The sequence below is a fragment of the Parasteatoda tepidariorum genome, chromosome 1, assembly GCF_982258835.1.
Source record: "Parasteatoda tepidariorum strain Cologne lab strain chromosome 1, Ptep-v5.0, whole genome shotgun sequence".
Lineage (NCBI taxonomy): Eukaryota > Metazoa > Arthropoda > Arachnida > Araneae > Theridiidae > Parasteatoda > Parasteatoda tepidariorum.
The window spans coordinates 127,430,258-127,446,721 of record NC_141755.1 but is presented as its reverse complement, the minus strand read 5'-3'; the positions used below and the strand labels follow the sequence as shown (position 1 = coordinate 127,446,721).

Sequence of the window (16,464 nt, the reverse complement as noted above, 5' to 3'; positions counted from 1 at the left end):
AGTTATTTAATTGTAAAATTAAGTTTGATTCTACGCCTTAATGTAAAACATTGAAAGAAACTACAGTTGTTATAATTTGTGACAGGGTCGTTATGTCGTAAAAAAAACGTTGTTAAAGCAAGTTTAAAATAAAAAATAAAAATGTGTTTTAAACATACTTAAAAAAATTAAAATTTAAAAAAGAAATTTTTTTTTTAAAGGAAAATTCCAGAAACTAATGGGAAAATGTTTAGTTCAAATAAAAAGGTTTAAGCTAAAAATAACATGAAATGCAGTATAAGAACAAATGCTCTCAACATTTGGTTTTGTACATTGTAAAATAAGGAATTGTTTGAGTGTTGCCAAGATTGCAAAGCTTGTAACAATATTGGAAGCTCTAAATAAATACATTTTTATATTTTGAAAGCAAATGTGACTTTACATAGGGTTCTTTTAGATTAAAAAAAAATAAGTATATATATGAAAAAACATGTTAAATTCTAATATAAATGGAAAAAATCTCTTTAAACAAAAAAAGTATGTTTTAAACAAAAAAAAACATGTTTCAAACAAAACAAAAAATATGCTTCGAAACAAAGAGAAACTTTACTTTAAGAAACAGATTGAAGAATTCTTTTATCTAACTAGATAGCAATCATAAACTGTTTAAAATTTTAATTTAATACTTGATATTTCCTTATTGGATCTTCCACTTGGATTAGAAGAAACCTTTTTTTTTTCAAGGTAATTTCTTCCACTGTTAACGAAATTTCCCACCCTTGATTATTATGGCATACGAATTTTAAATCGCGGATTTAAATTATCACTTTTGAACGCTCATTGTGCGCGTCGATTTTATCGTAAATCTAAGAGGATTTTCCATCGTGTTTCCCTGTAGATATTGCTAGTTTAATCACGTGGTTTCGAAAATCCTAATAATTTTACGTAATACTATTACAACTCGCAAAATTAGATTCTGTTTCAAATTTTTTTTCTTTTGTAGCTTAGAAATTGCTTTAAAAATATTTAAGCTACGTAAAATCTCTTGTAATTTACTTAATAAAAATATCTTATAATTGAAGTATATTTTTCACTAAATATCGGAAATTTATTTCTCAGTACACTGATTTTGTTTCAAAATTAATAATTTTAAGTCCTGAAACCACCCCTAGGTAAATTTAAGTATTTTGCTTCACTTATGCTAAAATATTCATTTTAAATTGAATTTTATAAACAGTAAATATTTTAATTGTTAAACATTTATATTAAACTTATTTATTATGTAAAATAAAGAAAAACATCCACTGAATTTAGTTATTTCGATTAATCTGTACTTTTTTAATAAAATAATATTTTGAGTGATTAGTTTTGAATTCTTTAATTTTAAATGAAATCTTGCACTTAAAAGTATTTAATTTTAAGCAAATATAATTCTAAGATAACTGTTAAAAAGAATTCAGTGCTTGGAGCACTAATTCTATATAAAAATTACTATGATTATTATTAGGATTACCTTTTATTGGTCAATCTGCTGTGGTTTTATTGCTTTTTATTGGTCCATCTGTTGTGCAAGTGACCGTTCAAGCAAAAAGATAATGCACCACAACTATAAACTAATTAAGATAAGAACACAAAAAGAATAACAGTTAAAACTTGTATTCTATTAATTTTTTATTTTATTATTAAAGAACTTCTTGAAATTCTCCATTTTCTATCATAATCATTAAATAAATAATTTAACCTTTAATTTAAATAGGCAACTTTTGGGGTCAGTTTATAAATACGGAGAATATTTAAACACTTAACGAATAGTATTAGAACTTTTTTTTTATAAAATAATACTAAAAGCATGCATGCTTCGCCTACAAATCCCCAAAAGTGCAAACGCAGTTCCTTTAAGATAGTTTTGCTCATATTTTGCTACTTAGTCTTGTTACCTTAATATCTTTAACAGATTATCTGAACTAAATAATAAAATTAGAAGTTACGCCTTACGCTCGATATCGCTCGCCAATCCTTGAAACTGCTTTTGCAGTTTTTAACGGATTACTCCAAACTTTTAACTAGCATCACTCGCTTATTGGATCACCCTATACACACAAAAATTAAAGATTGGATCAATATATATGTATACTGATTTAGTTCTAATCTAGCTATGTGTATATATATACATAGACTAAAATGATTTAGGGTGCTTAGCCAAATCTTTCAACAAAAAATAAGCACTTTTTTAATACATTTTAAGCACTCAAAAAATATTTTTTAGCATTATATACAATACCAAAATGCAAAATAATTTTCAAAGACTTTATATGATCATGATAAAATAACTAATTTCTGAGAAAGAACTCCTCTTGATTATATTAGGTGCTCTAAAATGATCAAGAGATTTTTCGGTTCAATATCAGAGGGTAGAAAGTGAAGTCGGAAATGGAGAATGTCTTGCAAAATGTAGCTGAGTTGCATATGAGAGTTTCTCACCGAACGCAGCTCAGTAGACGCACATGCGGATTTGTAAGTATTACATCAAACATGCAAAATGATTTGCGCTTTCATACGCTAGGGACCGACAGTACGCCGAAATGGACTGTGGTTGAATGAATTTGAAATCTATGCTTTTGCATCATTAATCAAAAGTTTTCAAAATCGAAATGGTAAAGAAAAATATCGCTTTTCCGAAGAGGGAAAATTAAGCCTTTTTTAATAACACCCTATAATAAAGCACCTATAAAGGCTTTTAAAGAATTGAAATCGTAAAATAACCTCTAAGCATTTTTTAAAGACACTACGCACCATTTAATATATTGTCGTTGATAGAACTACTTTGTGCAAAATAAATCTGAATAATTAAAAAAAAAATTCCCTTTTTTACAGTCCTTTAAGAAGATGCTAGGGCAGGAATGGGTTGACAAAATTAAGAGATAAATGAATTAAAATAAAAAGTTAAGATTCTGTTGGCTGATTTTCTGAAAATAGTTTAAACATTTATTTTTTGAATGTAATACTACAGTTCTAATCATAAATACCTATATTCATTAATACATTGTGGTGCGTAAGCCTGTTTCATGTATTTTATATAAATGCTGATAACGAAATAATTGTGTTTTGAATCATTTATATTTTCGGGAGAAAAAAGAAAGTTTCATAAGATTGTAATGTATGAACTAAAACTAATTGAACATATCTGGATTAGCTGCAATTGCGCAATCTCGTTTGGTAATTAATATATAAATTAATGCATTATCCGGATTTTATTGATATTTTAATGGGGATTCTGGTCCTGTTTTCGTAATGGCAAGTTTTTTGTATTTCTTTATATTTTATTTCGTATTGATTTTTTTCTTTTCAGGCTTAATTTTTATTTATATGAATAGCAAGATTTTGAATTTCTTCTAAAGATATGCATGTCCCGTCAAGTGGGTTAACCCACATTAACCCACATGACCCGTCAAGTGGGTTAACATGGGGTCATGCAGATAGACTTGATCAAGGGTCTACTGTGGTTAATAAGCTATACCTGATTAATTGTTTTGTTTTGATTAACACTTAGAAAATTTAAAAATCATAAAATAACAAAATCATTCCATTTTCATTGCGTTGTGATTTCAATTTTTGATTGCTTTTTCTTATTTTGTTTATCCATTATGGGGCCCTCTGTTCACAGTCAGTATTTTGGTTTAACCACTGACTACAGAAGGGCTGCAATTCGTTAGCAGACAGTGTGCCCCCTGATTAAGTGCTGTTTTTGCTAACATGCATATCTTTAGAAATTCTTCGTTTTTTTGTTGCTGATTTGAGTTTCTAATTTTCTAAATTGTTTAATTAAGACAAACTTGGTTTTAGCTCATGCAAATATTCAATTCTTTGTCAGAGCAATCAATTATACAATCTTTAACCGGATTGATATAGAAAGATCATAAAATCGTGAATCAATTTAAATCTGTCAGATACAAGTCGATGATTACATAATTTTATGCTAATTTAAACACATATTTTTAGTTTTAACGTTCCTGAAATAACTAAATAAAAATTTAATAACTTTACATTATATTATACACAACACTTTAAAAAGCATAATATTTCTATTGGAATTCAACGTCCGCAATATAATATAAATAAAACAATCCATTGTTGTTTAAAACAATTGAATTTCTTCAAATCAAAACTATTGATATAGACATTTACAATTATTAACTTAAACAGTTATAAAATAATAAAAAAATTATTAGATATATAAACAATTATAAAAATCTACGATAATTGTAACAACGAAAAGGGAAACTTACTTGGTACATCGGCCAGTTTTATCTAAAATGTAACGCAAAACTAGCACATAGAGATACGAAGAGACGTAAACAATACCTGAGATTTAGCATCTTTTTTAAATCACTTATTATTATCATAAACCACTTAATCAGCAAGTGAAATTACTGAGATTTAAACCATAAACTACCGAAGCTCTTAAAATTCAACTTTACTTCACAAGACGAAAGAGAATACTGCTTTTTGGTTTTCTAGGGTTGTCATAATCTTATATTATTACCCCCTAATCACAGTTATTTTGAATTTTTTCGTACTAAAGTAGCCAATTCAAAATTCGCCAAATAAAATGTTTGAACTAAATGTTATATCGAATTTTTACATCTACATTTTCTTGAAATATATTAAAATTAGTTGCGAAGCACTTTACCATTTTGAAAAATGCTGGCAGAAATCAGAACTAGATATGTTTTATTCTGCATTTATATCCTATAGTTGAAAACGTAACGCATTTTTTAAAAACAGATGATTTTATATAGGTCAGGATTTTTCGAAAAACTGTTCGTTTTTTCAAAATTTCAAAACCTTCTTATTGAATAAAATATAATCTGTTCAAATTAATTTTGAAGTTATTCTTTTAGTCCAAGTTCTTTTAATTTACTCACAGCTTCATCAGAATTACAGAAACTCTATCTCTTTAATCGAATTTTCTTTTTAATAATTTTGATATTTTAGTGCTAGAAGGCGTTATATCGGTTAAACTTGAGTATGAAGCTGAGAGAAATTCTTTAAATCAGATTTCCATTTAAAATATTTAATATATACAATACATCAAAAAAGAGTAGTGGTGGCTCAGATGATAGAACGCTCGCCTCCAAACGAGGTGAACCGGGTTCGAATCCCAGAAGAGGCTGAAACTAATTCTGTATCCGCCTGACACCGATCACAGTGCTGACGTAAAATATTGTCAGTAGTAAACGAATCATGGGTTAGAGACAACTTACCATCAAGCTAACAGTGAGAAATTTCCTTGGTTTACATTAACATGGAGTCAGTTCCATCAAAAAGCGTTCCACGAAAGAAAATTCCTTCTAAATCTTATTCCAGGAGTTTTTCTGTCTTCTGGAATGGATTCAAACTTAAGAGGCTACGGAGTTGATAATTAGTAGTCGTGAATCCAAAAAATTGGGTTTGCTGTTCAACGACGGTTATGAAATAAAATACATCAGTAAAAAACCGTTTCTTTTTCAGGGAATATAGTTCTTGGCTTCCACTGAGGTAACCCAGGTTCCAATCTCAGCGATAGCTGGTCAATACGAATTTTGCACCAGGCTTGCACCGATCACAATTCTGACGTAAGACATTGTTAGTGATTCACGGAATATGGATTAGTATACCCTCTCCGTCATGCCAGCCCTTAATAGTTGTAAACCCAAAGAGTTGGGTCTGCTGTTCAACGACGGTTATAAAATATTAAATATAACTGTCGTTGAGCAGCCGACCCTAAGTTTTGGGTTTACGACTACTAATGTTCAACTCCGTAGCCATGTAATTTTGAACCCAATCTAGAAGACAACGGAACTAATGGATCAAGTATTGGGAGAAATACTTGAAGATGGAAAGATTTTTTGATGGAACTAACCTGCATTTGCGTTACATGGAGAGGAAAACCACGAATACCTTCCTAGGTTAGCCTGATAGAAAGAGGACTCTAACCCATGATCCACCTGCCACTGAGGATATTTACGTTAGCACTGTGGTCGGTGCGAGACGAGTTTAGTCTCCAAGCATGCATGGTACTCATTTTATCGACTAGCTGTAGGGATGAAGGGGCGAGGATTGATCCCAGGACCTGTGGCACGACACCAGTCACCAGTTATTGAAGAATACGTAACGACAAAAAATAGCCGAGAAAAAAATTACAATTTTTCGAGTACATATTTTTATATACTCAGGGATAAGGCCGGGATAGCCTGGTTGGTAGAGCACATGTCCAAGAGTTTTTGAGTTCGATCCCCACCGGACGAAGACTCCCAGTGTAGTAAATAGTGGCTGATGCACGTTAAATCGGTCGAGTTTCAAAGTCCTCCATGTTCGCATAACAAATCAATACCTCTGGGGGTACTGATCCAGGAGTTTCCTTGTCTTCTGATTTGGTTCAAAATTGCAAAGCTACGTAGTTGAACATTAGTAGTCGCATACCTAAAAATTGGGTCGACTGTTCAACGACGAATAAAATAAAATAAAATACTCAGGATATAGAGCGTTCGCCTTCCAATAAAGTTAAACGGGTTCGAATCCGAGCAATGTCTGATCTGTACGAATTCCGTATCCGGCTTTTACCGACCACAGTGGTGACGTGAAATATCCTCAGCAGTAGACGGATTATGAGATAGAGTCCTTTTGCCGTCAGGCTAATCGTGGGAGGTTCTCGTGATCTACCTCTCCATGTAACGCGAATATGAGGGTTATTTCAATTAAAAAAGTCCTCCACGAAGGCAAATTTCTCCAATACTTTATCCAGGAGTTCTCTTGTCTTCTGGATTGGGTTCAAAATTACAAGTTGAACATTAGTAGACGTAAACCCAAAAATCGGGTCGACTGTTCCACGACGGTAATATACACACTAATGCATACGCTTTTTTTTATATCTCTCAATGTTTTAAAAACTTAAAATTGTTTTCCTTTAGTAACTAAATTATTTGTATCGATTCCCTTTTATTTGGATTTTGTAATTTTGTAAATTTCAGTTAGATTAGATAGCTTTTGTTGTTTGCTTACCACTAAATTTACATAAAGTGTTAAACCTTTCCTAAAGATTCTGTTTATGCTCGCATAACAGATCATCATCATCATCACAGATCACATCATCAACAGATAACATCAGTTGATAGGCAATTATCAACTGATACAATAAAAACTCATTTAGAACTTGAAAGTATATTGATTTCGATATTTTTGAAGTTATACTTCTTATGCGACTTCCAACAAGGTTGCGTTAAACGTTTAACGCTACATTTTTATTTGCCGGGAAATCACGTGGTAGGATCCAGTTCTCCCTCATTCATTTCCATAGTGTTTTGGTTCTCACTAGCATAAAAATAATTAAAGTCATAAAAGTATTGTTTTTCTATAAATATTTTTTTAGTTTGTTTTGATACACATATAATTTAATAGGGTAGTATTTTTTATTTTCAAATTTAGTGGATAACAATTGTAAAAAATGAGTGAAGACAATCCCACGGACAATGTGACGGATTTAAGGTTATGTCAAAGTACGTCTCTTGTGAATATCAATTGATTGTTAGGTTTTCTCTTCTGAAATTACATTATGAAGCATTCACATACATTATTAATACAAATACATTTTCCAGGGCGAGACGATGAAGCAACCACAAGCGCTTCCACTGGTTCAAGAGGGAAAAATGCACAATATTACCCCGATTACAGAGCACGGAAGCGAGCGGAACAGGAAAAAGAGTCGTTGAATAGAACTAGTGATCCCTCTACGACTGCTGATTCTTCTACAATTAACGTCGCAGGTTGCGAAGTTTAACTTCTTCCGAGCAGTGGGACTCCACGAACTATTTTTTTAATATCTCTCAATGTTTTAAAAACTTAAAATTGTTTTCCTTTAGTAACTAAATTATTTGTATCGATCTCCTTTTATTTGGATTTTGTAATTTTCTAAATTTCAGTCAGAAGTCAGAAAAAAAGGGGTCGTTTCATTAGATTAGAAATAAAAGCACTCGATAATTTTGATTTTTTTTTCTCCCTCGAAATCTTAAAGCGATAAAAATAACCAATATGTGATTCTCAGTAAGTTATTGAAAACTACGCATTTGCTAGTTTTTTGGTTTTTTGAAATGTAATTTTATTTTAGTTTAAATTGGTAAAAACTAAGTTGGACGATGTTTATAAAATATTTTGATGTTGAGTGCATAACAACAAAGATGCTTATCAAATTTTAAAAAGCAGACAGCTTTATACTATTTAGCTGCATTTCAAAAACTACTGATTCTAATCTTCGTGTTGGTATAATTTGGCACAAAAATTAGAGATCTGAGTTATCTCAAGCTTCATTATCGAAAGATAGAATAAGTATCAACCATCAATTCACCTCTGAAAATTGAATTAAGTGGTTTAAAAATTTATTTAGAACTTCCTTCTCAACCACTTTGACAATTAAGAGGTTTTAAATTAAATAAATTAAATTAAAATTTAGTTAAATTAGGAGGTTTATAAATTTATTTAGAACTTCCTTCTCAACCACTTTGACAATTAAGAAGTTTAAAATTAAATAAATTAAATTAAAATTTAATTCAATTTAGAGGTTCAAAAATTTATTTAGAACTTCCTTCTCCACCATTTTGACAATTAAGAAGTTTAAAATTAAATAAATTAAATTAAATTAAGAGGTTTAAAAATTTATTTAGAACTCCGTTTCAAGCACTTTGCGTTCGGTCGAGTGGAGGGAGACAATTTAACTCACAAATAAAATAAGAAAATTTTGAGTTTATATCAATTGACAGTGTACAAATATTCAGATTTAAGGGTCAGATTTTATTTAAGGGATTAGATTTATTAGTTTAGATTAATAAGAAACTATTGCAGGACAAATCAAGAAATTAAAACAATTCATCAGCAAATACATACATCAACAAAATAATTAATCCTTTTTTAAATCAAATATTATTTTTAATTTTTAAAATAAGTTTATTCTTTTACCATTACTGCTTCCTAAGCGATATTTGCTTTCAATAAACTAAAAAAAAATTTAGAACTCTAATTTACTATTTTTTTAAAAGCAAATTATTAATAAATGCAATAACTTAAATTCTTAATTGCGATTATTAAAGATTCTGTAAAGAATTTAAAATAATGATATAATTATTTAAAATAATTTTAAAATAGTTAGTAATAAGAACATTATTTTCAGCAATATTAGAAATAAAACATCTTTTTCACAGATTTAAAATATTGCTTTTTAAATGTATGCCAATGGAAGTTTTTAAAATTGCAATAAAATGATCGTTTAAAAAAGAATAAACGAAATCATGCATGTCATTGAAATGTTTCAAAATTATGCCCCCTATAATTTCAAAATTTTGAATAGGCAAGTATCATTATAAAGGAAAGAACTAAATATTATAATGTTTCAAGAAATTTTCTTCAAATTTTTTTCAAGAAAAAACAGAACAAAACAACTTTGCATGTTTTGTACTATAATAATTAAATAAAGAAAAAGTATTTTTAACGTGCATCTTTTGCAATTTTTAAGCACTTGTTTGTTTATAATTAACATAATGAACGTAACACTTTTCCTTGTCATTGACATCACCTTTTTTAATTACAAACATATTTATTCCCCTATACTTAATATTTTTAAAAATTTCTAAAATTTTCCCGAAAAAAAGAAGATTTACTAGCATTTAATAAATTATTTAATACTGAAATAAAGGGGAAAAGTAGCAATACGAGAACTTACTTACTTCTTACTTAAAAAGGTTCATACTTCATATTTTAAAAAAAGTTTCCAATGTAATTAACTATATATTTAGTATAAAGGAGACGAGAATGCGAAAAGCCCAAAAGGAGGTGAGTTTAACCATGATACAGGAACCATACTTAGAAAGATTCATACTATATATTTAAAGAAAAAAATTCCAAGTTTCCATAGCAGCAAAATATATATTTAGTATGAAAAGGATAAGGGAGACAAAGATGGGAAAAACCTAAAAGAGGAGAGTTTAATCATGACACACAGGATACGTACTTAGAACGGTTTAACTATGACCCTATAATAATATAAAATACTATATTAATAATATATAATAATATATTTAATTATATATTTGGCACAATGGAGGATATAAAACATGAAAATAAGAAAAGCATACAAGAACAGAGTGTAACTACAAGAACAGCATTCATTTTTAAAAAGCTTCATGCTCTAAATTTAGAAGAAAAAAAATTTAAGTACAAGTCCTGAGCAACAAAATATATATTTGTAGCATAATGGAGATGTGGAAAACATTAAAGAGGAGGCCATTTTCAGAGGCTTTGAACAACTGTTATAAACTCTCAGCAGTTATGGGAATATCATGCTATTTGCTAAGAAGCGTTATTCTGGTGATGGCAAACCATTCAAAAAACAGCGTTAGCATGTAGTAAAAAAAAACAAGATTTAAGATTAAACTGTGTATGCACCTGTTGTACTTCAACTGAAAGATCCAATAAAGATGAATCAGACAAACCTTGGCTGTTATCTGTTTGATCAAATACCGAAGATGCATTTTCAGAAGTATCCATAAGAGATGACGAATCTGAGAGCTTTTCTTCAAAGTCACACAGAGGAATCCATTCATTACATATGACAGTTTCGCCTGAAAACAGAGCATTTTTCAGAAATTCTCAAATTAATGGCTCAACATTCATAGTTAACAGTTCAGAAATGCATTTAGAGTCAAATAAGAGAAATTATTTCTTTTCTTGCCAAACCTGTGAACTTTGGCCGTTGAGAAAATAGAGATTTTGCGTAGAATTTGTCTTAACCATAACATTCGCCTTATTTTACCCTTACCACTTAGCGGCCATTGCGATTTCTAGGGAAAAGTTATACGAGTGCTCTATAAATCTCAAATAGCGTTAATGTTTGAGTTACTAGAAAACGTAACGCTTTGCAAAATCTAGATCGTGGTATCGGTCCTCGTTAAACTGTTCTACCGTAAAACGCTCGACTTCGTGTGCAGGTCGTCGGGCTACCAAAGCAGGGGTGCCACCCCCCTTGCTGAGGATCAAAATCGCTATGGCATGTTTTCGGATCAACCACAGGGATGTTTCATTGCCTATAGGCCGTTGTGTGGCTCTAGTACGGCGTAAATAAGGTATCTAACATACCTCTTGTTTTTAAAAGTATTTTTCACTGAAAATCATAATTCTCAACACAGATTTTGATGAAGGTTGAAATCCACGTGAGCTGATATTCTGCGTTTGGATTCATATTAGATAAATTTTTCCATCCGAAACCTGCACAATATTAGTGATAGTTACTAGTATAGTGATCCAGTGATACTATATTTAGTAACTTATAACCTAACTGGATTCATTCTGACAGTAATTATTCATAAATCAAGGATGTAAATCATAAAAATACATAAATCAAAGATGTAAATGAATTTTAAAAAAAACTTACCATTTCTCCACCGTTTCAACTCAGATACTAATTCCTTTAAATCAACGTCATTTTTAGGCAAAAATCGTCCCAAAAATCTGCTCAGCTTACTTCCACAATTTTTTTCATTCAGGTGAATATTATTTTGTATCACTTTTGTCCTAAAAATCATAACATTAATTATTTTTACGAAGCAAAGGACAGCGCTCTATCCCCTGAGCCACCACTACTCAGAAGCATTTTTCATGGCTGCCAACATGAATAAAAAAAAATCCGGTAGATTTTACAAAATAAATAAAGTTCATTTGTTGCATAATGTACTAAATATTTTACACATATGGAATTTCAGGGATTTTCAAAATTATCAAAATAAGACAACTGTAATATCATCTAGTTGTGATTGACATTAAATGAACTTCAAATGTTGTGCATAATGTTTACTCATAATTTTAAACGAAAAAAGTTTTTAACTGATTTCTATAAATGAGGCTCACATCATTATGATACTTATACTTATTAAAGTACTTATACTTATACTTATTACTTGTAATACTTATTAAAGTATTAAAGCAAGAAATAATCTGAGAAAAAAATCAGTTTCAGTAGAAATTTTTTTTAGAAAACTAACTCAGTTTCAGGGAATATTCTAAAATGCACAAAAATCAAAAGAATTTTTATTAAATCAGTAGAGCAGGAGAAACTGGCGAAATCCAGTAGAGTTGGCACCTAGGATTTTCAGTGGTAAAATAGGACTGTTTCTGGATACATACCTGTTTCCGAAATCCAAAGACAGCTTTGTTTCAATTTCGAACGAAGGATCTACGCAGACAATGATTGCAGTACAAACTGTTTGAAGAACAGCCTTACTAGACGTATTGCACATTTACGGCAAACACAGTCTATAGAATCAAAAGTGAAAATTGTAATAAAAAATAATTAATTTTTGTAAAAAGTCTTTTTGTTATATATATATTTCAGAAAATCATTGCAATATTACTCTTTATTATCTGGGAATTTTAGTCTGAACATAAAACATGATTACTCGCCCAAAAGCTCTGGCATATTTCACAAAGTGGTATAATATACTATTTTTATGAATTCGGTATTTTTGCAATCAACATTTATTCAAGACAGTTCGGTCAAAATAAGCCAAGCTTTAACCAGCGCCCTCTATGCTTATTCAATGCAGCTGGAGAAAATCGTCGATTTCGTGAAAAAGAAAAGCATTTTCAATCAAATTTTTAAATATTCAAAAAACTACTCTAAAGTTAAACTATTATAAAACCGACAGCAAAATAAGTTTATAAACAGGGTTGCCTCTCAAATCTGGATAGAGAAGAAAATCCCTGTGTTTTCCCTGTATATGTTACACACCCGATATTAAGAAGAAAAGCACAATCACTATATTCTTGTATGAGCTGTATTGGGTTAACTATACTAAGTATAATTACCGGAGAAACTTAGAGAAAAAAAGGAACAGCTGAACATATTTAAAACATATAATGCAAAACATATAATGCACAATGTAAATGAACAAGTTTAATATAACTGAAATATCATCCTTGAATATCCCATAGATGAGTGGTTACCTTTTTTTAAAAAAGGAAAAGAGATAAAATCCCCTGTATTTTCCCAGTTTCTAAAAAAAAAAACTCCTCAAAATTCCCTACATTTTCCCAGTTATTTTAGATAATTTTTAAATTCCCTGCATTTTCCAGGTTTTCCCTTATTCTCCCAGTGGAGTGCTAATCCGGAGAAAAAACAATAGAAAAAAAGCTGATTGTGACAAAAGCTAGTGGATTCATTGAAAATGTTTGGTAGGTCCATTCATAAAAAAAAGTTTTGTAGAAATACAGCTTCTTGTCTAAAAGAAAAATAACAATCTAGGCTCATTAGTTACTGTACATAACTTTTTTAATTACTTTTTAAGTCTAAAAACAAAGTTAATTTTAATAAGGATAAACCACCGAGAATATTATATTATAACGAAAACAATGACTCCACCATTCCTATCTTACAGTACCGGGTTCACACCATATTTGTATAAAAAAACAAAAGTCACTGAGTTTCCCTGAATTTGTACACAGAATTCACAATCTATATTTAGAGATAAAAAAGTTACTGAGTTAGCCTGAATTTCCACACAAAATTCACAATCTATATTTAGAGAAAAAAAAGTCACTGAGTTTCCCTGAATTTGTACACAGAATTCACAATCTATATTTAGAGATAAAAAGAGTCACTGAGTTAACCTGAATTTCCACACAGAATTCACAATCTATATTTCGAGAAAAAAAAGTCACTGAGTTTCGACACAGAATTCAATTCTATATTTGGAGATAAAAAAGTTACTGAGTTTCCCTGAATTTCTATACAGGATTCATATTTAGAGATAAAAAAAAAGAGTCACTGACTTTCCTTGAATTTCTGAATAGCAGTTCTAAAAGCTAGAAAACACGAGAATAGAAAAATAATTAAATTTTCAAGACATGATGAAAGTTGTATGCTTCAATACCTTTCCTACAAACTATATAGTTGAGTTATGCAATATTATCATACATGCCTACAAGTCAAACTCTCAAATTAAAATAAATTGGAAGATTTTAGAGAAATTTTTGTTAAAAAAAAACTGCTTTTTGTTGATTGTCTAAAAACATTGAAAATAATTAAAATTTGTTACCATTGGTTCAAAAAAAGAATCCAATATCCTTATTGAAGTATTAACTGCAAAAACAAACGATTTAATTACAGAAAATAAACTTTCATGAGATTCAATAAAAGAATTTTTCTTTCCTAAATTTGCTGCATCAACAAAAATAACCACTTAAAAAATTTACATTGAAAAATTGACAATTTTAAGGGAGGAAGGAGAATGCATGAAAAAAAGAATTATTTCTCATGTCTTAAAAAATCTTAAGAGGAATTTTTTTAAAAAAAAGGTCATTAGAACGTTACATCTTTCTGATGTTGCTCAATGCTGCAAAATTTTAAGTTTTTAAAAGTAGTTTTAACTTCTTTCAGATTTCCAGGTTCGGTTCTTCTTGCTTTCTCTGAGACGTTCTGATATACATTCCTGATTTTTTAAAAGAATTATTTCATCCTAATAGATTCAAAAGTTTAATGGTTGGTTCATACTTTCTTTCTTAAAATAATATTTAAAGAATAAATTTCTTGTCTTTCCATATCGTTAACATGGATAGGGAAAAATCCAGTAGATTTTACGAAATAATATAAATGTCTTAATACTTGTTACAAAATGTACTAAATATTTGACACATGGGAAATTTTAGGGATTTTTTAGTCATCAAAATAAATAAAAAAACTACATTGTTTTTCAGTTATGATTAACATTAAATGAACTTGAAATGTTATGTATTATGTTTACTTTTAATTTTGAATGGTAATAGATATTTAATTCATGCAGGATAGTTAACTGGTTTTCATAAATGAGGTTCACATCATTATGTATTAGTAACACTTATTTAAATATTAAAGCAAACGATAATATGAGCAAAACCTCAATTTCCATAGAGATTTTTTAATGAAACTCGATTAACGAATTTTAGGGAATTTTCTAAAGTGAACAAAAAACAGACGAATTTTATTAAACCAGTAGACCAGGTCACACTGACAAAATTCAGTAGTCTAAAGGGAGAAATCAGTAGACTTGGCAGACATGCTTGTATAATAAATGCATGTAATCAAGTAACATTATTAGCCGAAAAAAAAATCTCTACTTTTCGTTTCTTATCTCGCTGTTTCAAAACTGATTTTCAATTTTCATAAGCAATAAAATTATAGAAGATTTAAAAATGAATTTCTAAAATTTTTTTTTACTAGAAAATCCAGTAAATCCTTGTCTACTGGAAAATCCGGTAGAGTTGGCAGCTATAAAAAAATTTATGCGTTGGACGAGATTAACAGAAGAAAAATTAGAGATATACAATTGTATAAGTAATATGTCACTATTACCTTCTCACTGCCAGCTAAACCTACTAGAAGCAACTTTCCAATAAACTTTTTACATGTAGTGAAGTTTTCTTGTTTAATCACGATCTGGAAAATAGTATGACTCCTGGAACTATGCTCTTTCATTTCTGTAATAAAAAAATACAATGTAATTAATATAGGAATTCTTTTTCCCGTATGAAACTCAGAATTCAACATAAACTTGATGTTCCGTAAAGACAGCCCTTAATATATATTTTTAAGACTCTATTAAAAAGTGAAAAATAAAAGACGTTCATTTGGAATCTCAAATTAATATTTAAGCCAGGGCCAAAGGAAAACAATATCTAAAGCTGACCAATCACTATTAGAGACTAAAACCTATTTATTACCGATAGAAACCAGAGAGGTGTCTCAAAATAATTATTAGTGAAAACCCAAAATTAGGTCAGCTGTTCAACAACGGTTATAAAATAAAATAAAGGTTTTCTGTGAGTGAAGTTCAGCAAAGAAAGCGTAAAGGAATAATAAAAAAAAAGAATAAAAAAATAAAATGGCTCGAGAAAGGTTCAAATTTCAAGACCCCCTAGCTCCCTTTAATATCAAGGTATAATTTTCAAACTCAGACCCTATGGTGCAAACAAGGCTGCTGAAGATAATTTTTATAGGCCAATTAGGGGGGTCACTGTGGGTCCCTAAAGGTATATTGCGAAGATGAGAGGTGACAGCTTTTGAAGCGAAACTGTGGTAGGCTTCACGTATCACCGAGGATTGGAAGTTAGGCCACCAGACAAGCAAGTTCGCTGCAGGAGGGAGGGGGTCCTGGGTACGAATCCCAGGGACGGTTAAATTTTCAAAAAAGTTTCTTTTTTTTTGTTTATATTAAATTATATTATTTTTTTATGCGTTTTTCGTTTTTCTGGAGGTTCCTGCAAGCAGGAAAAAAAATTTATCGGGAAAATGGGAAAAAGCAGGGAAAATCCAGGAAAATCAGTTTATTTGCTCTTTTTCGACTTCTATTGTAACATTTTGGATATTCTACCATGCATGGGGTGTTTTCTGTGTGTGAAGTCCAGCAAAGAAAGCGTAATGGCATAATAAAA

At 30.0% G+C, this 16,464-nt stretch overlaps 2 protein-coding genes across 6 annotated transcripts in view; both read right to left on the bottom strand.

The window, feature by feature from the left end:
* Positions 1-5,221, bottom strand: part of LOC147816916 (coatomer subunit gamma-2-like) — a 104,825-nt gene extending 99,604 nt beyond the window's left edge. For 3 of the 5 annotated variants that reach the window (XM_087152594.1, XM_087152592.1, XM_087152596.1), the window contains exon 1: positions 4,266-5,214. The gene's annotated coding sequence lies outside the window, so the exon portion shown is untranslated. Of the gene's footprint in view, positions 1-4,265 lie in introns of all 5 variants that reach the window. The other 2 variants (XM_087152597.1, XM_087152598.1) reach the window with 2 other exon arrangements.
* Positions 5,222-9,993: 4,772 nt separating this feature from the next.
* On the bottom strand, positions 9,994-12,541 carry LOC147816915 (kinesin heavy chain-like). Its single transcript, XM_087149749.1, has 3 exons — positions 12,184-12,541; positions 11,435-11,574; positions 9,994-10,625 (listed from the first exon to the last, which is right to left on the bottom strand). The coding sequence occupies exons 1-3, from the start codon at positions 12,294-12,296 to the stop codon at positions 10,387-10,389; spliced, it is 492 nt and encodes a 163-aa protein (XP_087005875.1). The 5' UTR covers positions 12,297-12,541; the 3' UTR covers positions 9,994-10,386.
* Between the last annotated feature and the right edge of the window lie 3,923 nt (positions 12,542-16,464).